At 44.7% G+C, this 27059-nt stretch overlaps 1 protein-coding gene across 8 annotated transcripts in view; it reads left to right on the top strand.

The window, feature by feature from the left end:
• Nucleotides 1–27059, top strand: part of SLC6A9 (solute carrier family 6 member 9) — a 164810-nt gene that overhangs the window by 40074 nt on the left and 97677 nt on the right. Inside the window, exon 1 of one of the 8 annotated variants that reach the window (XM_088460675.1) lies at nucleotides 16776–16840. The exons of 6 other annotated variants lie outside the window; for them this stretch is intronic. In XM_088460675.1, the coding sequence (XP_088316801.1) occupies nucleotides 16817–16840 (24 nt within the window). In that variant the 5' untranslated portion in view covers nucleotides 16776–16816. Of the gene's footprint in view, nucleotides 1–16775; nucleotides 16841–25621; nucleotides 25663–27059 lie in introns of those variants that run through there. One more of the 8 variants, XM_088460677.1, reaches the window with a different exon arrangement.

Raw genomic sequence — 27059 nt, forward strand, 5'->3', positions numbered from 1 at the left:
CTATGTGTGTGGATTATGGTCAGGGCCATTATGCCGGCTATGGGCTATGTGTGTGGATTATGGCCACGGTCATTATGCCAGCTATGGGCTATGTGTGTGGATTGTGGCCATGGTCATTATGCCGGCTATGGGCTATGTGTGTGGATTGTGGCCATGGTCATTATGCCGGCTATGGGCTATGTGTGTGGATTATGGCCACGGTCATTATGCCGGCTATGGGCTATGTGTGTGGATTGTGGCCATGGTCATTATGCCGGCTATGGGCTATGTGTGTGGATTATGGTCAGGGCCATTATGCCGGCTATGGGCTATGTGTGTGGATTATGGCCACGGTCATTATGCCAGCTATGGGCTATGTGTGTGGATTGTGGCCATGGTCATTATGCCGGCTATGGGCAGCTGCATGGAATGAGGGAACTGTACCTGGGCATTTACACTTGTACATGTAGGTAGTGTAAGGGTGCTATCTGACTGCGGGGGGCTGGGGGTACATAACTTCTCATTCTGGATTTTGTTTCACACCTGACGTTGAGGAGTGTAATGTTGTTCTTCTTTTCCTTATAACTTTTTTTTTTTCTTTAAATGAGGAGGAAATAGACTTGTTAAAGGTGTTTTAACTCGAACACTTGATGACATTGCACAGGCCCATAGAGTCTGTATTTGGACACTTGGGTACTGTGTCAGCACCCCTCCGCCCCACCGATCCAGGCCAATGTAAGTTTTTCACTGTCAGCGATTCACAAAGAACAAAGGGGTTTATTTAGTGTGCAGAGGTCATGGGTTCTCTCTGTTGGTTTGTGATAAATGAGAAAAGAGATTATGAGTCTTACAATCGGCTATCCGCTACTCTTACCACCAACACTGATCACTGTAATATTATCCCAATAATGACCTAGGGGCCCATTTATCAAGGATCGCTGTTGCAGTGCGATCAGGGCATGCCAGTATAACCCTGATCGCATTGCAAAATGCAATCCTATCGGCCGGATGTAGGGACACGGGCTCCGATGTCTCCGGAGAGCTGCCGGCCACTGCAGGGGGTGGTGCGCATTCGCCGTCCCGTGGTCTGCACATGCACATCCGCCATAGCCGGGAAGGGTTCTGGCGGATCCCTCCGCCGGCTAATAGTGTGCAGTGTATCCCATAGGCTACAGCGGCTAACGCCATCTTCAGATGCATCGTATTCCGGATATTGATACATTTGGCAGCATCGCCCATAGAAACCTAGCAGGTATCGGAGGATTTAACCTCAAATACACTTTAGTGTCATACTTGCCAACTCTGAAATAGTAGCAATCTCCCTGACTCCCTGATTGCACCTCAGCCTCATTATGTAGCTGTTATATAGTTGGAAAAAAATAAATCAGAGATAATATACATTCATATAGGACCATCAGTGCCATTTCCCTGCATTGGTTATAAGGCACATGATTCCCGAGGCCGCGCCCCCTTTTTGGCGGCGGCATGCCACCCCGCGCTGGGTGTCACCGTGTGGAGGGACGCCACTGCTAAGCAACAACTGCTATTTTGAAGCTCGTTTACATTTGGATGTAGATGGACTCTAGGACACGCCTCTCAGATGTATCAGTACACGCCCACTTTACCGCCGCGCTCATAGGTGGTTTTTCTTCACAATCTCCCTGAAATGCATTTTCAAAAACAGGTAAGTACTGTATGCCTAGTGTATGGTGCGGGGTGTTATAAAAGTAGCCCTATTTTACTATACGGCAGTCATCTTAAAATTGGTGGTTTCAAAAATTTTTTTAAAAAGTTGCTATTAGGGCAATGCTAAAACTGTATCAAGGCATGCTGGGTTCCACAGCAACTGGAGGGCCGCATGTTGAAAACTCCTGCTGTTGGGCTTATTACATAATATTGTACAAGTATAACACATTGGCTTTTATAAGACTTCCCTACGCCGACAGAAGCTTGCATTGGATGGGTATCTACGATGGACAGCATGCATTAATGTGTCATCACGTTATGTAATCAGCCCCCTAGACTAGAACAATTATGTAGGAATCCCTGGCCTGGAGGTTGCTGTAACCGGACCCAGCCACACATAGAAATATAATATCCTGTATTGGAGGATGGTGTTCTCACAGCTAGTTGCTCAGGTTTATGACTGCAGGTTGCAGGGCAGGGATGGGTCTCACATCGGTGCTTCGTACTAAAGAATGTGTTGCTGAATGCCAAGGATCCTTTTATAAATGTTTCTGCTTATTTTACACGGGAAATGACCAATTGCGTTGTTTGTCTGATTACTTTCACTGTAAAGTTTATTTCATGACAACTCCGGAGTCTCAGTAATGAGATGATTGTCACTTTCTCTGTGCAGGGAGTTATGTCAGATGTACACAGCACAGCGTGGGCAGGGCCCAGGAATATTAGATTATTGATTTATTGTCAACGTTTTGTGGCGTCTCACTGATTGCCACCTCCGTTCTGTGCCAGGCCCTCCCTAGGTGTGTGTAAAATATTATTACAGGCTATTCCTGTCTTTTATTACAGTAAGTGGGTGTAAGCAGTGACAGGTACACTCACTGTCACACCTAGTGCACCGGCCCTTACATTTAGCGCTCCGTTAGTTAAGTCTCCTCCAGGTTGGTGACCACCTGAGGTTGTGTCATGGACCCTTTGCACAACCCACGTACCCCTGTCTGCTTGGTGTAATTTCATTCCCTGTTCCTTCAGCTCACCCCTCCATAAATCAGCATAATCATAGTCGTATATGTGTTATGTGTAAGTGCTCATTCAACCATTGTTTTGTTGGGTTGCGCACGAAATGCCGGCGCTTGGGATCCCGGCGTTCAGACTCCTGACACCGGCATCCTGACAGAGTTAGGATATAGACACCTGTCGGTGAGTATCCTAACACTCCCCCTCTCCCTACCCTTAAACCACCGTCCCTGTTGCCTAAACTTAACCCTACCCCCAAGTACCTAAACATAACCTCCCCCCCTGAATGCCTAACTCTAATCCTCATCCCTTAATGCCCTAATCCTAACCCTCCCCCTAACCCCAGTATTTACCGTCATGACTGCAACTCCGAGATTCCGACTGTCGGGATTACTACATCCCGTTTTGTTATGTCCCGTGGAACGTGTTTAATCTATGCCTTGCTTATTTCCATATTCATCTTTCACTTACACAAATGTATTCAGCGCCCTGATTAAATTCCGCTATTACGCAGCTGTAAAGTTTAAGCCTGTTTGTAATGCCAACCAATGGCCACATCTGCAAAGCTGCAGACTCAGAGACGCGCAAATGTAGGCGCAGTGACATCATAGATATTATGGGCCTCATTCAGAAATGCATCCACGTAGTTAAGCGGTTACTTTAAATTGCGCATGTGCAAAAAGTCCTGAATAAAACCTGCGGCACATGTATCACACAAAGTGTAGGCACACGCACAAAGCTTCTATGGCGCTCGGGGCAGAACCGTGATGGGCATTCTTGGGTGGTGATTGGGAGGTGGCCTGAAGTGAATGCAAAAGAAAAAAAAAAAACCATTTCATGGGCTTGTTATGGGATTGTCTCTGGCGCGTCAGTGTGAGGCAAGAATCACCATTGGCGTTACTGTGTGCAGAGACATTGAAAGTGGGCGTTTCCGTGCATGGGCATTCAGACGCAGGGATCTACACCAGGGAAAAGATGAAACTAGCATTTGTATATTATTGCTGCCACAACTCCGCAAACGGATGCAAGAGCAAACGCAGCAGTGTCCACCTGAATCAGGCCCTATATTTTTACTCGTTAATAATATTATAACCGGAATATAACTAGTCTTTCCGCCAGGCTATTTTAGCAGGGTGCCGCGCCATGCCCGATTTTTAAAACTGTAAAATGCACCTTGCCCTAATGGCAGTGCCCCGCTGAGACAGCCTGCTGAAACAGACACTGCGGCTCACGGTATCTTTTCACTCAGCGGGGAGAGCTTTGGTGTTGGGCACGCCCCCTACAGTGACGAAAAGGGGGTGCGTCTTAAGGCCACGCCCCCTTTTTGGGTACGCGCAAATGGAACTTTTTCATAGTATTTGAGAGATATTTAGGATCTCACTTAAAGTTGAATACAAAACGCTGCTTTTGCTTGCAAATCAAAAAATGCATCTATACACTTAGGGGTAGATTCACTAAAGGTCGATTTTTTTTTTTTTTTTATCAAGTCACAATCGCTCAACATCGATTTAGTGTTTCAGGGGCTAAATCACACATTTACTAACAAGATTTTTTTTATATGGACTTTTAAGTGATATAAATGTGTGATTTAGCCCCTGAAAAAACAACATCAATGTTAATCGATTTAGATTGATGAAATCTGTTTTGTGAACACTTTTTTTTTTTTTTTACTTAAAAGCATGTAATGACAGATAAAACTTCACTACAACATAAAAAAAACCCTGTTTTTATTACAATTAATTCCATTTAATGAAAGTATTTTCTGAAAAGTGAGGTATAGCTACAGTAATAGGATTAGGCCAGGTAGGAGTGTGCTATGGGGAGTTACATTGCACCCATTTCTCTGTGACTTGCAGATACAGGGATAGGAACACTCACAGGAGCTGCCTGTGCCAAGCTGAGTGGGTAAAACTGTATATCTGCCACATAAACCGTTACCTACATATCACTGTATAAAAGAACAGTTCTAGGGGTGATTCTGGGTCTGCCAAGGTAGAGGCGTGTCAGGGGGTGTTACAGGGCCACATGTTAGTCCATTCTTCAGAAGGACACGGTGGAGGTTCTCTGAAAGGCTGCGGTGATGGCCTGTAAATGGAGATCAGGGCTGAATAGATCACACACCGAAACATTGAGCTGTGCCACTTGGAAGGACATAGATGATTCTCCCTTATCATTCGCAGCAGACTTCACTCTTCATAGGGAAATGATAAGATTACTGAGAAGTTGCCCCACCCGGCGTTCATACACGTAACCTGCTGACATGCTACAACTATCAATACTACATGTAATTCATGGACACTGTTAGAATCACATGTGTGACAGAGGCTTCCTAAATTGCACGTCGTCAATGGAGATGACACAGCTCCTATCTTAGTCACAGATGCGCAGATGATATTGTAGTAGTGTACAGAGACATAGAACAGAGTGAGGTAACGCACCAAAATCTCTCCAAAAATGCCCTGAATAATAGTATAGTCCGTTGATTGCTCAGATATTCCACATTCAGGAATAGAGATTATATATGTAGTATTCATTCTAGCACCCTGCACCTGTCACAGCCTGTGCAGTTCCTCTTTCCTGCCTGTGGTGTCACTCTCTGCACTGGTGCTTCTAGCATACTCTGGTCTGTAGGTATGCAGTTTGTTGCATTAGCTGAGTGTGCTAGAAGCACCAGAACAGAGAGTGACACCCCAGGCAGAAAACAAGAACTGCATGGGTTGCGGCAGGTGCAGGGTGCTAGAATGAACATTATGAGCCAAATGTAATAGGGCGAGAGTTTAGAAAATGTGAGAGAAACCTCAGCGTCACTTATTGTGCTGAGTATTTCTTTCTATAGTGCAAATAGTCTGTACTTGGGGACGTGTGCAGCTCATCCTGTCTCATTGTACATTATATTTACACGTCTGTAATCATTTAGCACAATGTGTGTTATGTCCCAGCTGCTACTGACATAGGGACCCAGGGGGTTACCCACAAATAGTAAGTTTCCCCCAGATGTGTCTCCGATACCTGCTGTGATCCCTCCATTCCGGCTGGTAACTGCTTCCCCAATAGGTTTCTATGAGGCATGCGATGCTGCCGTATTTACCAATTACCGTATTTGCCAATAATGGCTACATTCTCATGACTCTTGATCCAGCCAATAAAATGGCAGCTTCCACAGTGTGTGAGTGACGGGGCATAGAACGCTAATCTATAACAACGTGGATCATTAGCTGAAAATGGACATTTGTAAAATTATGCTGAATATAGGATCATGTATAGTTTACTTATATCCCGTGAATCAGGGAACAGTAAAGAAATGAGGCCGATGCAATACTGTTACTAAGGGCGTAGAGTTTGCACATCTGTGGGAGGGCGATGGGGGTAAGTCGTTGCACAATATTACACGACTAAAATAATAATCTCAATCCCTGGAACTAAGGATTCACAGGACATCTGCAGCCAGAATACGTACACTGTGTTTTGTTTGCGGAACTCTTTGTATGCAAAGTCAACATGTCAATCAAGGCCATGGATGTTTCATTCCGGGGATTACAATTGTCAGCGTTAAGTGGATATTTAATTTTAGCGTTGGCCTAATGTAACATTATCACGAACGTCAACTCTAGCGACACAACCGTTACGTCCAATATGGAGCATGTACATGTAAGTGGGAGATGCTGCGACGTGTGATTCATCTGATCACCTCCATGTCACATACAGATGTGTCCTTAATACACTGTTGCTCAGTTTGTGGCAAATAGCCCCTCTTGGCGCACCAGGTCTCGGTCTGGAAGCGACAAGACTGTTTTGCTAGTGTACACTTGGACCACTGGGAAGTGGGACACATCTGTATTGTACTGCATATTTCTCTTTATAGTGTAATGGTCTGTGTTATAGGATGTGTGCAGCTTGTCCATGTTCTTCCAGCAATGCTCCCAGTCACGGGCATGTGCTGGCATCGTACTGACACGTCAGGCACCAACCTTATTGAAGCCAGGGTTGCAGGCCGTTGAAAATACATTTTAATTTATCAGCCATTACAGCAAAGGAAATGACAATTAGGTTTTTCAGAAATTATGTGGGATCCACATCCATACTCAGCCTTAAGGTGGGTACACACTAAACGATATGCTCCCTGAGCGATATCATGTAGTGTTGTCCCCGGCAGGCTGTGCTCAATGTCGTTCATGACATTGAGCACAGCCGCTGAACGATATCATTAACTATATCGTTCAGCGCTGGGCGCTCTCCCCCATTCCCCAACATGCAGCAACCTGACGAGATCGTCAGGTTGGCCTGCATGTCAGCCCGATGAACGATAATGACGAACGACCCGCGGGAACGTGCGTCGTCGTTATCGTTCATCTTTTTGGGGTTAAAAATGGACGATAAAGTGGACGACTGAACGATAACGATATCGTTATCGTTCAGTCGTCCACTTTATCGCCCAGTGTGTATGCACCATTAGACCATTGGTGGGTAATGTGTCAAGTATACGTTTCACTGTTATATCTGTACTGATCCATATTGTTTTACTGACAAAGTAAAATGTGGCTATTTATCACCGCCTGTTATCCACTAATGGTTGGCAAAATGACTGCACTACCCCTCTGAGAAGGGTATTCTATACAAAAGTGGAGGTAAAACCTCATTATAATGGGTGAATTAACTATTCTAGTAAAATAATACCCACTACTCGCCCATAGATAACCTGTTTCTAGTCTTCCTCAGGTATGAGGCACTTATTGAAGGCTATAAATTCTCTGTTCTGTAAAATGCACCCTCTATGTCCTTCCACCACCCCGTCTTCACCCCTCGTCTCTCTGTGTTTTCTGTTACGTTAAGTTTATATGTCGAACCTCCATTTTCCACACGTTAGAACCTTGCTGCAGGAACTGTACTATATTACACTATGGTTCCATGGGATGTCTGTACACTCTACGTTTTGTCATATAACTGTTGTCTTCCTGCCGCCAGTATACAGTTTATGACAACAAACTATGTGTAAAAGTTCTGAATAGCGTAGAAATAACACACCACCATTTTTTAATAGTATGAAATAAGGTTTGCGCTTGTATAAGCCTTATACAAGCCAGTGTATAAGGCTTATACACTTGGCTTGTTTGAGGGCTCGTTCACACATATATTCGGAGAAAACGTGCGCATGCCTAATTTGCGTTTTAATCATAATTTTTAGTGAGGTTTCTATTCATTTGTCAGGCGTTGTGCTTTCATCAGTTCAAATTGTTGTATTCTACTGTGGTGCGTGCCAACACACAGAAATATCGCATGTTATATAACTTGTTACACTGCAGTAATGGGAACAGCACCATTGCCTCATATTTGTTCTACATTTTATCATTTTATATATATATATATATATATATATATATATATATATATATATATATATATATATATATACGTACACACATACAGAGTGGTTAGCATTGATGCCTGGGGTCATGGCTTTGATTACCATTCAGTGTCCAGTCTGTGTGGAGTTTGTATGTTCTTCCCATGTTTTTGTGGGTTTCCTCCTAACCTCCAAAATCATACTGGTAATTGGTTTCTGATGAAATGAATATTGTGGTGTATGTGGCGGTTGGCGTGAGTAAGGAATTTTAGAATGTAAGCTCCGATGGCACAGGGATTGATGCAAGTGAATAATAAAATGATTCTCTGCACAGGGCTGTGTAATATGATGGCGCTATATAAATATTATTATTATTATGGTTTAGTTCAATAATCTATAATACATACATTTTATAAACAGCAATAATAATAGTCACCAACTGCGCAGCTGAGGCAGAAATAAATAAGTCTGATGTCACTATGTGCCTCGCGTTCCCAACACGCGTTTCACGTCCAGTCCAAAATGATTCCCCTATTTCTCTGCAACACAACATTCATCTTTTAACTTCTTAGCAATACACACATTTGAGGTTACGGGGGACTATTTGTCGTAATTAGGCCCCATTCAGTGCGTATGTGGAAAGCGCCTCTTATGAACAATAAAACAGAGCATTTTGCTGGAGACATCACTCAGCGGCACATCTTCCTGTCATTTTGTACCAAAGCTCTTTTCGACCCAAAACAGTGGGCTGAACTTTCCCCTTGACCTCTGACTGGGGTCAGTCATCGTCCATTTCTAGTGTCCACTTGGCCACTAAAGAGACAGAAAGACTTATGGGTAATGGGTCACTAAGGGGACTCTCCCATGGATAAGGTTATTGTTTAATATAGCTCTCGTTGTCAAATATGGGTCATTAATTCAATATATTTACTTCTGATTTGTACTAAAGAAATTCATAATGAAAGTAATGATAAGTTCCAAACTATATGTTGTGTGTTATCATGTTCACATATCAATGAAACATTTCTCTAGCAATTTTACTGATTAATTTAATTTATTCTATTGTTCCAGAGTTATGGTGCATACACACGATCAGATTTTTCCTTCAGATATGAACGATAACGATTTAAAAATCGTTCAGTCGTTCATATCTGAAGGAAAATCGTTCATATCTGACATGCCTGAACGATGGACGATCAACGATGCGCGTTCACGTTTGTCAGATAACGATATCTGACATCTGATGGGTTTGCAGTCAGACTTGGACGATTCCATTCATTTTAATGCAGTCAAAAATCGTTCAGTCGTTCATCTGACAAATCTGACAAGTCTGACAAATCTGACCGTGTGTACGCTCCATTACTTGTATGTTGTAGGTAATCATAAACACTTTATTAAAAGACCAAAAAATCAGCGCTCCCCGTTTTAAGGTATGACATATAAAGGATCGAAAAACACCAACAGTTGTCCTGCACTGAATGTGCGCAGGGACGTTTTGAGGTGGATTCCAAGAGGAGCCATTTTTCGGATTACCATTCACCTCCAAAAGATAGAAATTCTCCCATATAAATAATTGTAAATGGCGCATGATGTGTAAATAATTCTTACTTACACATCAGCAAAGGTAAATCAGCTTGTCCACACCTCAATTTGACGTGTAGATTCTGTATATGGAACACCGATACCTCCAAATTAAATCAGAAAAACTAGCTTCTCATAGTGCAGAACGGTTATAACAATTTGTTAAAATATGACGTAAAGTTCCTTCCTCCTCCCCTGAGTGTTGGGCTGTGGCCACAGAGGCACCGTGCTCCATGTATGATGGACCTGTCCAATTATCGTACCATTCCGGAAGTTAGGCCCTGATTCAGAGCCGGACGCTCTGACAGAGTGCTCGCTCTGAATCAGGGCCGGGCTATTTTTTTTTTTAGAACGGCCTCCTGGCAGCTCGCATAGCTGTGGGTGACCACCCACAGCCATAGCGAGCGGCCAGGAAGATGGTTGCGATGGTCAAGACCATCGCGACCATCGGGCTTGCGACGAGACCCTTGTGGTAGGGTCTCGTTGCCGCAAGCCCCAGAGAGATTTCGGCTCTAACAGAGCCAAAATCTCTCCCACTGACATCACTCGTGATGTCAGTGGGGCTGGCCCCAAACGGAGGTGTTCACATGGGAACGCCTCCATTTGGGCAACCACTCCCCCGGCCCGCCCACCAAAGGGGGCGTGCTGTCACTCAACATCGACAGCACGCCCCCTTTGGTACGAGACCCGGATCCGCATGCGCACTGGCCCACCATCGACTCGGGTTGCGAGCGCTCAGCGCTTGCGACCGGGTCTGAATCAGGCCCCTAGTGCATGGTCTTTTGAACTCTCTATTTGATGCCCCAGTCCCTAAGGAACTCTGGATATTTTTACTGTGCTATCCCCCCCAAGAGCTCAATGAATTCTCCAGGAACTAGCTGCGCACATTTTTGGCAGCGGCAAAATCATTGATACCGGTAGTCTTGAATTGGAAATAAAGCTCCCCTCTGTCTCTTACAGCACTTTTAAGCATCTGATCTGGCATGTGGCAATCATGGAGGAGATCACTTACTACCTCGATGACAGGGGTTAAGTCTGGGCCCCCTGGCTGCGTGCTGAACGCAGCTTCCCGTCTCCCTCTACCCTTGGGCTCTAACCTATAGCGGTCTCGCTTGGACAGCAAAGAGCTTCTTTCCTACCTTACTCCGCTTTCATCTTTTCTCACCATTTTCATACTACTTGACCTTTGACTATTTTCATAGGCTCATGGTCCTCCCTCCCTTACCTCCCCCCCGCCCCTACACCTGATCCTCCTGCACGCTCCCCATTTTATTAGACATGTTACTTTTGCTGTTTATTAGCTTTTCATTGTTTATTAGCTTTTCAAGCGCCGGGCAGGGTACCAGACCTACAAATGGGCACTTCTGTGCATGCCCGAAAGGGGGTGTGACCATGAGGAAAGGGGGCGTGTCTTTAAGACACACTCCTTTTCATTACTCTTGGGGGCATGCCCAGCACTTGTGTACATGCCGTGCTGCCTCCAAGTTCTCCTGTCTCTGTGAATCTATTCACCGGTGGTGATCGCTGCACTGCTATTTTTCCTACCCGTGGGACACTGCGGCCAGCGGGTGGGGACGGCACCTGGCAGGTTGCTAAAACCGCCTAGCGGGAACGCTATATACATCTTGAAAATGACTTATGTCGAAACGCATCAGTGGTAAGGAGGGGATACTGCTGCCTCATAAGGTCCAGTAAAGGGCATTCAGGTCCTGGAGAATTTAGCTGGGACCTAATATCTTCTTCTATGCTCTATGTACAGCATAACCTTGTCTTGTGGTTTTTGTAAGTTATATTTTAATAAATTGTTATAACTATTCTGCACTATGCGAAGCTATCTGTTATGATTTCATTTAAAGGGTATGCAATCGGGAAGCCGACTGCCTAAATACCGGCAGTGTTATGTTCTGGGTTGTTTGTGGACCCGGGGTGGTAGCAGGAGCGATCACAGAAGCAGATTTGAAAAGAAAACTAGGATCTTTAATAAGTGCTTGAGTAGACATATAATGTGGCAGTAAATAAAAGTCCAGGAATATATAAATGTGCACAAGAGTTCTGTGGTGGGAGCAAAAGGGTTAATGTCCAAGTAGAAACAATTAGAGCTGTCCAGGTGTGCAGGTAGTGAAACTGAAAATAATCAAGCCAGGTTTGCAGATAGTGAACTGAAAAGAAACAAGCCAGGTTTGCAGGTAGTGAACTGAAGCGCAGGATGTCAGCAGGCTCAGGCACTCAGGTATGGGCAAGGGTGATGGAGGAAGCGGGGTAGTCCAGTGGGAGCTAGGAGCTGACAGGCAGACTGGCAGACAGCGAATTCACAGGAACAGGAAAGCACAGAGAACTCCCTCTCAGCTAGGCTGAGATACACGTTGCACTGGCAAAGAAGGAAGGCACTGACCCTTCCTAATTACCCCATGCCGTGCTGTTACTGGCCGGAGGGAACATGTGACTCACCAGGATTGGCCAGCCGCATCACATGGCCAGAAGGCAAGATGGCGGCGCCCATGCCAAATGGAATGGAGACGCCGCCAGGCCTTACCAGCGCAGAGTGACAACAGGCCCGCACAACAACGCGCGCAGCCAAAGCCCCCCGCCAGACACCAGCTCCGCCACCAGACAGCCCGCGCCACAATGACCTCACAGGTAACACTCGCCTAGCGCCATGCTGAAATACCCTGGCCGTGACAGTACCCCCCCTTTTGGGGTAGCCACAGGACACTCACCAGGCTTCTCCGGATGGGCAGAATGGAATCTCCTGATGAGCGTGGGAGCGTGGACATCACGAGCATAGGTCCAGCAACGTTCCTCTGGACCGTAACCTTTCCAGTCCAGCAAATACTGTAGATGACCTCTGCGTAGACGAGAGTCCAAGATCTGGGCGACCTCAAACTCAACTCCTCTCTCCGTCTGGACTCGAGGAGAAGCAGGTAGAGCACTACGGAATTTATTCAGGACCAGGGGCTTCAATAAGGAAATATGGAAGGAATTAGGGATTTTTAGGTATGGGGGTAACTGTAGACGATAGGCCACTGGATTAATGACTTCTGTTATGGAGAAGGGACCGATGAAGCGTGGTGCAAATTTCATAGAAGGAACCCTCAGACGAAGATTCCGGGTGGATAACCAGACCTGGCTTCCATCTTGCATGCGTGGAACTATTCTACGCTTCTTATCGGCCTGGGTCTTATAGCGAGAGGATGCCTTCAACAAATCAGACCGTACTTGAGTCCAGATGGCAGCAAAATTCCGCACCGTGTCCTCCACGGCCGGAACATCGAAAACAGGCAGGCTTCGAAATTCGGGAACACGAGGATGAAGGCCATATACAACCTGAAATGGCGTTTGGTTAGTTGACGAGTGGTAGGAAGCATTATGTGCAAACTCAGCCCACGGCAGCAAGGCAGCCCAATTGTCCTGGGAAGATGACATAAAAATTCTTAAGAAAGTCTCTAGATCTTGATTAACTCTCTCGGTGGAGCCGTTGCTTTGCGGATGGTAGGCCGTGGAAAAGTTTAACTTCACTTGAAGAACAGAACACAAAGCCCTCCAGAATTTTGCAGTAAACTGCACACCACGGTCAGAGACAATTTCAGCAGGAAGGCCATGTAGACGAAATATGTGTTGGACAAACAACTGTGCCAGGTCAGGGGCAGAAGGTAACTTCTTCAACGGTATATAGTGGACCATCTTAGAAAATCGGTCTATTACAACCCAGATAGTGTTGAAACCTTGAGAGACTGGCAGGTCTGTGACGAAATCCATGGAGAGATGCGTCCATGGACGTGATGGAGTAGGTAATGGAAGCAATTCCCCAGCTGGAGCTTGTCGTGATGATTTATGCTGGGCACAGGAGGAGCAGGAAGAGATGAACTCCATTGTATCTGCCTTCATAGAAGGCCACCAATAGTGTCTTTTCAGGAACTCCAAGGTCTTCCGAGTGCCTGAGTGCCCTGCGAAGTGAGAGGAATGTGTCCAAGTGAGAAGCTGCTTCCTTAATTCCGGGGCCACAAATGATTTTCCCGTAGGAGGCTGAACTTGTAATGAGGCAAAAACTCTTGATTCCAAGACAGGGGTATTGCTTTGATTTTCAGATTGATCATCACAGAGGAGAGATCTCGATAGGGCATCAGCCTTCTGATTAAGTGCTCCAGACCGGAAGGTCGGGGTGAACTGAAATCTGGCAAAGAATATTGCCCAGCGGGCCAAACGAGGACTCACACATTGGAGGTTTTTGAGAAATAGGAGATTTCTATGGTCCGTAAATACAGTAAATGGAAACTTGGCACCTTCTAGCAAATATCTCCATTCCTTCAATGCCAACTTTACAGCTAGTAGTTCTTGCTCACCTATGGCGTAGTTCCTTTCGGCAGGTGAGAATTTTTTAGAAAATAACCCACACAGATGGACTCGGTTGTCCTCATAACGTTGAGACAAGACTGCTCCCACAGCTTCAGATGATGCGTCCACTTCCAACAAAAAAGGCCTGTCCAGATCTGGTTGTCGAAGAACTGGTGCTGAGATAAAGGCCTGTTTTAGAAGATGAAAGGCAGACTCTGCCTCAGGTGACCATTGGGCAGGATTAGCACCTTTGCGGGTCAAGGCTGTAATGGGAGCCAGCAGTGTAGAAAATCCCTTAATGAAGCGTCTATAATAATTGGCGAAGCCCAACAATCTCTGGATGGCCTTCAGTGTCTGAGGTCGGGTCCAATCCAGAATTGCTTGTACCTTCTTGGGGTCCATTTCTAAACTGGAGCCAGATATTACATAGCCGAGAAAAGGTACACTGGGCACTCCAAAGACGCACTTCTCCAGTTTGCAGTAAAGGTGGTTTTCTCTCAAACGGGTCAGAACTTCTTTAACATGTTCTTGATGTTTAGCCACAGAGGGTGAAAAAATCAATATGTCATCCAGATAGACAACAACCGAAACATATAACAGATCCCGGAAAATCTCATTAACGAAACTTTGAAAGACAGCAGGGGCGTTACACAATCCAAAAGGCATTACTAAATACTCAAAATGTCCATCTGGTATTAAAAGCGGTCTTCCATTCATCGCCAGCTCGGATATGAATGAGGTTGTAAGCCCCTCTCCGATCTAATTTAGAAAAAATGACAGAGCCCTTGACCCTATCAAACAACTGAGTAATCAGGGGAAGAGGGTATCGATTCTTTACAGTAATGTCATTAAGGCCTCGATAATCGATACATGGTCTTAGACCACCGTCCTTCTTGCCAACGAAGAAAAACCCAGCTCCGGCAGGTGAAGTAGAGGGGCGAATGAACCCCTTTGCCAGGTTGTCCCGGATGTACTCGGTCATGGCTTGAGTCTCAGGCAAGGACAGCGGATAGGTACGACCACGAGGTGGTATCTTATCAGGTATTAATTCAATTGGACAGTCCCATTCCCTATGAGGGGGTAAGATATTTGCTTGTTGCTCAGAGAACACATCGGCGAACATCTGATATTCCTTGGGAATGGCAGAAGAAACTAATGGAACTGTCTTTCTCACAGGTTGAATTTTTGGAAGACAGGATTTCAGACCGTCCATACCCCATGACAGAATCTGCATAGAACTCCAATCAATCCTGGGATTATGTTGACGTAACCAGGGTAGACCAAGAACCACTTCTTGAGAGGCCTCTGATATCACCAGGAATTTTAAGGACAGAATGAAGTTCTCCAATTCGGACCAATACTGGTTGAGTCTCTTTGGTGACTATCCCGTTAGTTAGAGGACGTCCGTCTATAGAAGTCAGAGAGATGGCATGGTTGAGAGACAAACAAGGAATCTGAAATTTATCTATGAAACTAGACATTATGAAATTTCCGGCTGCTCCCGAGTCAAGTAGAGCAGTAGCAAAGACAGGTTTGGGTTTAAGATCAAAGGCTAGGGTAATCGTGAAATCTTACATTTTTGGAGACTGGTTCATAACTCCTAACTTGAGGTCTCCAGGGTCAGTTAGGATTTGGCATTTCCCGGTTTACGGGGGCAGGAGATCAGCAAGTGACCGGACTCTCCGCTGTACAGACAGAGGTTCTTTTGCATTCTTCTCTGACGTCCTTCTTTGGAGAGGTGTGTATGATTCACCTGCATAGGCTCCTCTTCAGTAGGAGAAGGAATGGGTCGGGTAGAAATGGAGGGGGTAAATGACCTTTGCCGGTCAGTTCTGTTTTTTTCAGCCTGACGTTCCCTGAAGCGTAGGTCAACTTTGATACACAACGAAATCATGTCGTTCAGATTAGTAGGAAGCTCTCGAGTGACTAGATCATCCTTTAGTCAGTCTGACAACCCATGCCAGAAGGCCGAGGTGAGGGCTTCCTCATTCCATTTGAGCTCTGATGCTAAAATTTGAAATTGCACGGCATATTGACTGACAGGACGGACCCCTTGTCTCAGTGTCATGATGTTTGATGATGCTGATACAGTACGCCCAGGTTCATCGAAAATCCTCCTGAAGGATGACACAAAGCCTGCGTAATTATCCAGCAGCGAATCTGAGCGCTCCCAGAGTGGGGAAGCCCATTCCAAGGCCTGGCCGGATAACAGAGAGACTTTAGTTCTTGCAGTTAGAAAGTTGTCAGGCTGCAGGGTAAAATGTATGTCACACTGATTTAGGAATCCTCGGCAGAGTTTAGGATTGCCGTCAAATTTACTTGGTAAAGGAAGATGTAAGCGGGGAGATGATCTGCCTCCTGTATTCCCAGACGCTGATGCGGATGTAGATGCTGGTACTTCAGGGGTAGAAAAGGAAGTTTGCAAACTATCCTGTCGCTTGGACATCTCTTGCAGAAATTTAGCCATCTGATGCTGCATGTTTTCCAGATTTTCTAAACGACCAGAAATGCACATGAACAAATCCACTCCTGACTCCTGATCCGTGGCCGGCTCCATGGGGCCAGTGCAAACTGTTATGATCTGGATTGTTTGTGGACCCGGGGTGGTAGCAGGAGCGATCACAGAAGCAGATTTGAAAAGAAAACTAGGATCTTTAATAAGTGCTTGAGTAGACATATAATGTGGCAGTAAATAAAAGTCCAGGAATATATAAATGTGCACAAGAGTTCTGTGGTGGGAGCAAAAGGGTTAATGTCCAAGTAGAAACAATTAGAGCTGTCCAGGTGTGCAGGTAGTGAAACTGAAAATAATCAAGCCAGGTTTGCAGATAGTGAACTGAAAAGAAACAAGCCAGGTTTGCAGGTAGTGAACTGAAGCGCAGGATGTCAGCAGGCTCAGGCACTCAGGTATGGGCAAGGGTGATGGAGGAAGCGGGGTAGTCCAGTGGGAGCTAGGAGCTGACAGGCAGACTGGCAGACAGCGAATTCACAGGAACAGGAAAGCACAGAGAACTCCCTCTCAGCTAGGCTGAGATACACGTTGCACTGGCAAAGAAGGAAGGCACTGACCCTTCCTAAATACCCCATGCTGTGCTGTTACTGGCCGGAGGGAACATGTGACTCACCAGGATTGGCCAGCCGCATCACATGGCCAGAAGGCAAGATGGCGGCGCCCATGCCAAATGGAACGGAGACGCCGCCAGGCCTTACCAGCGCAGAGTGACAACAGGCCCGCACAACAACGCGCGCAGCCAAAGCCCCCCGCCAGACACCAGCCCGCGCCACAATGACCTCACAGGTAACACTCGCCTAGCGCCATGCTGAAATACCCTGGCCGTGACAGGCAGCCGGCTTCCCGACTGTCATATCTCGGCAAGGGTGAAATGCCGGGCGTCTAGATGTAGACGCCCGGCATTTCCCCAACACGGGAGACCGGCGCCCGGCATCCCGATCGTAGTGATGCTGGGTGCCGCGAGCGGACAGCCACGGGGGGGGGCAGGGTTAGGTTTAGGGCTCCCGGGGGGGACTTAGGATTAGGCACCTCCCCCCTGGGAGGGTTAGGGTTAGGCTAGGGGGAGGAAGGGTTAGGGTTAGGTACCCCCGGGGGGGACTTAGGTTTAGGCAGCGGGGAAGGGGGTGGTTAGGGTTAGGCACAGATGGGGGATTAGGGTTAGGCACTTGGGGGGAGGTTAGGGTTAGGCACCCCTAAGGAGGGTTAGGGAGGTTAGGTTGGTAGATACTCACCTATCCACGATCCGGATTTCCAGCGCTGTCGGGCTTCCGCTGCCGGCGGTATTTCATACCAATTCCCATTTAAAGGTATTGGTGTTCCATATACAAAATCTACACGTTAAATTGAGGTGTGGACAAGCTGATGTGAATTATTTACACATCATGCGCCATGTACGATTATTTACATGGGAGTACTTCTATCTTTTGGAGGTGAATTGTAATCCGAAAAAGTGCTCATCTTGGATTCCACCTTGGAAAGTTCCTGCGCATAGTCCGTGCAGGAAGGTTGTTGGTGTTATTTGTCCCTTTTATATGTCATACCCTTAAACGGGGAGGGCTGATTTTGTGTTCTTTTGGGTGGTGGGTGATCACCACATATTAATCTAGCTGCACCCCACGTTTGGAGCGCACGGGGTACAATCTGTTTCTTTGGCAATCCTAAACACTTGTTTTGGCGGCTTGTTTTTATTTATAATTTAATACAGGTTGAGTCTCCCATATCCAAATATTCCGAAATACGGAATATTCCGAAATACGGAATAATTTTGGCATGACCGAGATAATGAAACCTTTGATTTTTTGATGGTTCAATGTACACAAACTTTGGCTAAGGCACCAATTATTAAAAAATATTATGTACACAAACTTTGCTTGAGCCACAAAATAATTGAAAATATTGTCTAAAATGACCTGCAGGCTGTGTGTATAAGCTGTATATAACAAATAAATGCATTATGTGTGTATATTGGGGTCTCATTCCCAAGATATTTCATTATGATATGCAAATATTCCAAAACACGGAATATTCCGTTATCCAAAATACCCCTGGTCCCAAGCATTGTGGATATGGGAGACTAAACCTGTATTGTAATACATTTTTCTATACACCAACGGTATCCGGTCAACTAGCTGACAGTCAGAATGTCGACACCAAAATGTCGACATCATTTTATTTTTTTTATGGTTAGGCTTAGGACTATGAGTTATGTTTAAGGCTAGATTTAGGCTAAAATAAGGAAATAACGTGCCTACATGTTAAATGTTGACATTCTAAAAATGTCAACATTTTAATCATGTCGACCTAATAGTATGTCGACATATTGGTTGTTGTCTTAACATCCATGTTGATATTCAGAGCCTGTCGATATTCTGGTGTTGACTTTTTGCATGTCGACGAGTCGTACCACATCCAGCACCAGCAATTTTATTGTATATGGATAATTGAGTTGCATTGTACCTGCAGAACAAACCTAAAGGTATTTTGCTCAGAGGATATAAATGTAAATAGGTAACCAATGTCAGGGCCTCAGAGGCCCCGTGGAACGTGTTTGTGTGTCTGTATTGTACCCGACATGTTTATGTCTTTGTGAGCACAGCAGGTACATCGTCCTCTCTTTCATCTCAGGTCATACATTCCATCTACGCCCCTGCAGACTCTGTGTACCCAGCACAAGTTTTCCCTGCCTGCGTTCCAGCTCAGCGAGGGGCTGCCAGTCACAGCAATAGTCACAAAGTACTCCCTTTTATTGTCGGCCTGATTTGAACCGGCTATCAGAATTGGTGCCCATAACAGGGCTGGTTTTCATGCCATAAAGAAGGTGCCATCCTTTCGCACTTCCATCTATCGCTGACTAGTTGGAGTATCTGGACCTGTCTGTATGAGGAGCTGATACAACCGGTGTCTGCACCCTGTCAATTTGTTTTTATTAATGGCCAAATTTAACAAAGCCAGAAATACTGTATTGCAGAGTTTTCTCCAGGGAAAGTAGTTTGCCCTATACATTAAACAGTTACTGCAGGCAATAACTCTGCCTGCACTAAGATCCATTTGCATAGGGACTAGGGTAGCTATAATATCCCTTTAATTATCGACAGATGAATTACACAGGTTCTGTGGCTGGCTGACTTCTGGTCTGCATTTCATTGGGTTTTAAATTGAGCCACAGATCCTGTGTAATTAATTTGTGTCCCTGATTAAAGGGATGTTACCCTAACCCTAAACGGAAGCCTATCTAACAAGTATCGCAGAGGATATCTCACCATGACGTTAACAGAGTAAGGGGCTAATTCATCAGAGGACGGAATTGCAAAGCTGCACACAAGCCATTTTGCAATTCCGTCCTTGCAAATATGCAAATGCAGCAGGAGATCTATGAACATTATATCGTCCAATGTGTACCCAGCATTATAGGAAACATCTGCATAGCAGCATTAGGGGCGTATCTGTAATGGGTGCAGCATGTGCGGGGCACACGGGCCCCTGGGTCCAGGGGGGCCCACACCTCACACCCTGCACCCACATTTTTAATACATAGCGCTGATGTGGGACTCTGGAGAGGTATCAGCTCTGGAATAATTACCTGGAAAATGGCTGCTGTGGCCATTTTCCTGGTGGTTTGCGCATGCTCAGTAGGGAAATCGCTAGGAAAATGGCTGCTGCGCTCAGTGCACTGCTGTCCGCTGGAGAGAGAGGAGGGGGCTTTTTCACCAAGGTTTCAAGAGGAGCACAAGATTAATAAATTACTTCTAAAATCTTTTCATCCCTGCAGGTATGTTACCCATTCTCCAAGCTGCATAATCTTACTAGTGCTTTGCAATCACTCAGATCAGCTGTTTGGTTTTTAAAAAGTATGTTATCCATTTCCATCTAGCAAGCTACATATTGGACCTCATTCAGACCCGCTCGCAAGTGGGTTGATGTTGAGGCCCTGCGCATGCGCAGCGGCCGCACTGTGCGTGCGCAAGCCCCGGAGCGAGAGAGAAATTCTCTCACTCCCGGGCTCGCTACAAAAGGGGCGGCTGTCGATCTTGATCGACAGCTCGACCCGTTCTGTAGGCGGGGCGGGGGGGGGGGGGGTGGTTTCACAAACGGAGCAGTGATGTCAGTGGGGAGCTTCCTGCTCAGTCAGAGCAGGAAGCTCCCTGGGGCTTGCAGTTGCCGAGACCCAACCTCAAGGGTCTCGTCGCAAGCCCCGATGGTCGCGATGGTCTTGACCATCGCGACCATCAACCAGGTCGCTTGCTAAAGCTGTGGGTGGTAACCAAGAGGCCGCACTTCAAAAGACAAGCGGCCGCCCTCATTCAGAGCGAGCGCTCGCATTTTGCGAGCGCCTCTGAATGAGGGCCATTATTCTTACATTTCTGTATAATGGAATTTATTTCTGTTAGGAAAGATTGAGATGTAATGACTTGATTGTAAATTGTATTACCTGGGTGGGGGATGTTGTTCAGTGATGCCTAGTTTATTGTAGGATACTGCTTGTGTCTACACAAACCCGGTGCTAAATTTCTTCTTTGATTTGTGGAGCATTTGTGCTCAGGTGTACAATGTCTCACTCTCAATCAGACTTTCTTTAAGTTCAGAATCAGTATAGAGGCAGCCGTGTATTATAAGCACTAAGGGTCTTATTCAGACCCGCTCGCAAGCGGGTTGATGTTGAGGCCCTGCGCATGTGCAGCGGCCACACTGCGCGTGCGCAAGCCCCGGAGCGAGAAAGACATTCTCTCGCTCCGGGACTCACTACAAAAGGGGCGGCTGTCGATGGTGATCGACAGCTCGCCCCGATTTGTAGGCAGGGCGAGGGGGGGGAGGGTGGCTACACAAACTGAGGCGTTCCCGACGGAACGCCTGCCATTTGGGGGTGGCCCCACTGACATCACTCGTGATGTCAGTGGTGAGCTTCCGGCTCTAATAGAGCCGAAAGCTCACTGGGGCTTGCGGTAGACGAGACCATCAACCTGGCCGCTCACTAAAGCCGTGGGTGGTCACCCACAGCCTAGCGAGCAGCCAGGAGGCCAACTCTTCACATAGAAGCGGCCGCCCTCATTCAGAGCGAACGCTCGCATTTTGCGAGCGGCTCTGAATGAGGTCCTAAGTGTGTTATAACATGACGTGTAACCTATGTAACAGTTAAAAACCGGTTGAACAAACATTGAACAACATCTACAACAAGGTAATTACAATATCATAGGATGAAATTAATATTATATTAATTTTTGTCACTATTTGTTTTATGTAGGCACTAAGAACATATTTCTCAATATTTGTCACATTGCCACTTTCAATGTCACAGGTTTAATTACAGTATTTTATTAGATTAATATTTCACTAAGATTTGTACCTACACTAATCTTGATCACATTATATCCACATTTTCATATTTCACATCTATTTACTTATCCTAATATTGAGATAAGATTCATTATGATATTTAATAAGAATTTTTATTTTATTTTATTATATTTATAATTATTTAACAATTTTAGGAGGATATATCATGAATTAGTTTTTTATTAATTATAATATCGGTATTAAATCGATTTACTACCAATGCAACTCCTCCATTCGATACACCAATACTCCCATCGTGGAATAGAGATTATCTCCGTTTATTTTAACTCTTTTTATTTTAATGTAATATATGGTAAAACCTGTTTACTATTAGTAAGAGGACATCTACATATTAAGCACCCGTTATTAAATAACATCAGATATACCTTATTTTCTTAAACTTATTCTCCTACTAAGTCAACTAGAAACGGAGAAGTATTGTTATGATATGTTAAAAAACATTTTCCAACTCCGATGTATAATACTACATCAGACACTGACGTAGGGACATATTTGTGAATGAAGGGAAGCCGATTGGCTACTCACAACACACCCTCTATCTCCGGAAAAGAAACTGACTATTCTATTGGATAAGATGTGGAATTTGTAGTGTAAGTGTATTAGGGTATATGATTGGACCCGGTCGTCACGTGACCAAAGAAACTGATCTGATTGGTCTGCTTACGTGAATAAAGTTTGGGGCAATGCTCGCAATCGGCTTGCCTTGAGAAAGCACTCAGCGAAACGCGCGTCGGCACGCCCACCGTGTGTGCTCCCTGTCTAAAATAAGCAATCACAATATGACTATATGTAATACGCTAATATCTTGGTTTAATCACAGGAGCCTGCATTGTGTCAGGACGTGTATGTGTGAGAGAGCTTAGCCATCTTACCAGTTGTCTAATTAGCAACAGTGTTGCAATTTATGTACGCATGTATCGTTATTAATGTAACTAATGTTATATTAGTTACAGAGGAATTTTTATACTGCTGGAATCCATTTATAAATAACCATCCCATGCATTTGCGTTTGGGGGACTGATTAGTTAGTATAACACAGATAATCCCCAAATTAGCAGAATTTATCTATAACAATTACCTTATGCATTTGTGTTTGGGGATTAAAACGGATGTCATATACTGTATGAATGATTTACTCATCACAATATACCATTACTATATGGGGAACAGATAAATTAATATAAAATTGAATAGGAGCTTCCTTTCTTGTCTCCCCATTTAAACCATTGGACCAGATACTACATAACAGCTATCCCATAGGGAAATATATAATCTGATCCAGTAATCATCTGAAATTGTATGTGTATGCACTAATCTAATGATGGGTTATTAATATCAGTAGATATCATTTATCAACATAACATGCAAACAAACAGGCATTTTTGTGATACTCAATATACGTGATATCATTGGGTAGAAGGGTACCCCCTTCATCCAGGGAGATCCCTATACTGGTATGGCAATATATCTCTTGCAACACGTGGATATTCCTGGATCACTTATACTGTGATTATATCATCATTTAATATTATTACATATCATAATAACAGGCATTAATAAATTGAGACACACGGCGGGGCATTTTTTATTAAAAATAAAAACATATAAAGTTATTCTCACGAACACTTTTTCACTATCCTCACATTATATCACCTTGTTTTTTAACTGATATTTCGCTGATCTTGGTGTTATACGCACCAATCTTTTTAATGTATACCTAATAAAGATTTATCTGTTTTATACTAATCTAAAATATGTGCACCACATGTTAAGACAAACTTTTCTTTTCCTTTTTTGACAACTTAATTACAATATCATTCCTTAACAGTAGTTTGCGTGTTGTACATTTTTGAAAGTTTAGAAAAAATTTATCAAAAACTTCTATTAAAGATCTCACTCCATGGAATCATCTTAAAGACTACTACATCCTTTACTCTCCCTGCAGCTCAACCTTCGGTACATATTGCTGCCTCATTACGTTTCTCTCCTCTTACAAACACACATGAACTTTTAAATTATCTATACACATTGACAATAACATCCACAACCTCTCGCCATAAAAATAATTCAAACCAATCGTACCAAATATATTTATATGTCTCTCCTGTTGCTTCTATTAGCTGGTGACATATCTCCAAATCCAGGCCTGACGCACATGCAACAGCGAACTATAAATCCAGCTAACATCATAAACATTGCGTGCCTCCCTTCACCCTCCAAGTCACTAAAATGTGCCTTATGGAATGCATGTTCTGTCTGCAACAAACTAACATCCATCCATGACCTCTTTATTTCAACTAACCTCAACCTTCTGGCAATAACAGAAACATGGCTCACACAATCAGACACTGTCTCCCCTGCTGCACTTTCACATGGTAACCTACACTTCTCACACACCTCCAGGCCTGGTAATTGTAAAGGAGGTGGGATAGGAATATTATGCTCCCAATCTTTCACATTCACAGTTCTCCCACAGGTACCTTCACTCACATTTACATCATTTGAAGTACATTCTATCAGGACTTTCACCTCTTTCTCTCTGCGAGTTGCTGCTATCTATCGCCCGCCTGGGCCACTTCCACAATGTCTGAAACATTTTTCAGCCTGGCTCCCTCACTTCCTATCCTCATCTCCACCATCATTATGGGTGATTTCAATATACCCATTGACAGTCCACAATCTCCTCATGCCTCCAAACTACTCTCTCTAACCTCCTCTCTTGGCCTCTCCCAATGGACTGACTCCTCTACTCATAAGGAGGGCCACTGCCTTGATCTTGTATTTACCAGACTATGCTCCGTTTCTGATTTCACTAATGCTCCTTTCCCTCTCTCAGATCACAACCTTATCACCTGCACACTCTCCTCCATTACATCAACCTCAATGTCAGTGAAATCAACCAAACGTTCTAAAACCCGCAGAAATATTAATGCTATTAACTTTCAACAACTATCTACCTCTCTACAACAACGACTCTCACCAATTTCTACATTCACTTCTCCTGAGACTGCTGTATCACACCTAAACCAGATTCTAGTAAAAGCTCTCGAAGTAGCTCCAGCTACCCATCACACTCCGCGTAGACTTAGACGTCAGCCGTGGCATTCTAACTTAACAAGGCATCTATAAAAACTCACACGTAAAGTAGAACGTCAGTGGCGAAAGTCTTGTACTCCATGTGACTTTCTCACATATAAGACTATATACAACTTTTATCGTGCTGCTCTGGACACTGCCAAACAAACATATTTCCAGTCTCTTATCTCTGCTCAAGCCTCTAACCCCAAGCGACTTTTTAATACATTTAAACTTCTTCTTGCCCCTCCCTCACCCAAGCCACCTGCTACCTTCTGTGCGCATGATCTTGCTTCCTATTTTAAGGACAAGATTGAAAATATCCCAAATTAAAATGGTATGTTCTTCCTCAGCTTGTGACCTGCTCAATTCCCTACCTGAACCCTCTGGCACTTTCTCTTCATTTGACCTCACAAATAAAGATGAAGTATCTTCCCTCTTCTCATCCTCCTACTGTATTACCTCTCCTCTAGATATTATACCCTCACAAATCAGTAAAGGTCTGTCTCCTGTGCTCATCCCAACCCTAAATAAAATCTAATCTCTCTCTACTGGCATCTTTCCATCACTGTTCAAGCATGCAGTGATTACTCCCATTCTGAAACAACAAAATTCTGACCCTAACACTCTCTCAAATTACCGTCCTATCTCCCAGCTCCCATGCCCCTCCAAGCTACTGGAGAGACTTGTCTACACTTGCCTCACACACATTCTTTACTCCCACAACTTATTGGACCCACTTCAGTCTGGCTTTCGTTCCCAGCACTCCACGGAGACCGCATTGACTAAGGTAGTAAATGATCTGGTCACTGCCAAGGCTAAAGGCCATTACTCGCTCCTAATTCTTCTAGATCTCTCTGCTGCTTTTGACACTGTAGACATTACAATCCCTAGGTCTTAAGGACACGGCTCTTTCTTGGTTCTCTTCCTACCTATCTGATTGCTCTTTTTCTGTTTGTTTTTCGGATTCTGCCTCCTCTTTGCTACCTTTATCAGTTGGAGTACTGCAAGACTCTGTCTTAGGTCCTTTGCTATTCTCAATCTATACCACCTATCTTGGCAAACTAATCCGCTGTTTTGGATTTCAGTACCATCTGTTTGCGGATGATACTCAAATCTACCTATCCTCTCCAGATTTATCACCATCTGTATTGGTCCGTGTCACTGAATGTATTTCTGCCATTTCATCTTGGATGTAATCTCGCCACCTGAAACTTAATATTTCTAAAACAGAATTAATTATTTTTCCACCGGCCAATAACAGTTACCAACCTGATCTCTTTATCACTGTTGATAACTCAACAATCCACCCTGCCACACTAGCTCGCTGCCTAGGTGTCATACTTGACTCTGAACTGTTCTTTGTTCCCCACATTCAATCTGTCTCAAAATCATGTTACATACATCCAAAAAAACATATCCAAAATTCGACCATATCTCACACAAGACACTGCAAAAACTCTAATCCATGCACTGATTATTTCCCGCATTGACTATTGCAATAGTCTCCTTACTGGTCTTCCCAAAAACAGGGTATCGCCATTACAATCCATTATGAATGCAGCTACGAGGCTTATCTTCCTTGCCAAACGTTCATCGTCTGCTGCTCCACTCTGTCAGTCCCTCCATTGGTTGCCGGTTTTCTACCGTATTCAATACAAAATACTGTTACTTACACATAAGACCATTAACCAAATTACACCAACATACATCTCTTCACTCATGTCAAAATATCTCCCAACCCGACCTCTCCGCTCAGCACAAGGTCTGCGTCTCTCATCCCCACGCATTACTTGCTCCCATTTACGGTTACAGGACTTTCTTCAGGCTGCACCCACTCTATGGAATGCCTTACCACGCACAGTAAGACTTACCTCTAGTCTTCAATCCTTCAAGCGTTCCCTGAAAACTCACCTCTTCAGACAAGCCTATCAGATTCCAGAACCGACCACATAACCTTCATAGCTTCCATGTCTTATTACATCCCCTCTCACAGTCCACACATAACTTCACACATTGTCTTTCTTTCACATCCTCCTGACGTTTGGCTGACATTCTTGTGTGACTGGATCACGCAGCCCACCAAGAAACTGTGCATTCTGGCCGGACCAAATTGCAATTTATAACCTTGTGTATCAATGGCTATTTCCCTGTAGATTGTAAGCTTGCAAGCAGGGCCCTCTTACC

Source organism: Taudactylus pleione, unplaced genomic scaffold (genome assembly GCF_031769625.1).
Source record: "Taudactylus pleione unplaced genomic scaffold, aTauple2 ptg000969l, whole genome shotgun sequence".
In the NCBI taxonomy this organism is placed as follows: Eukaryota; Metazoa; Chordata; class Amphibia; order Anura; family Myobatrachidae; genus Taudactylus; species Taudactylus pleione.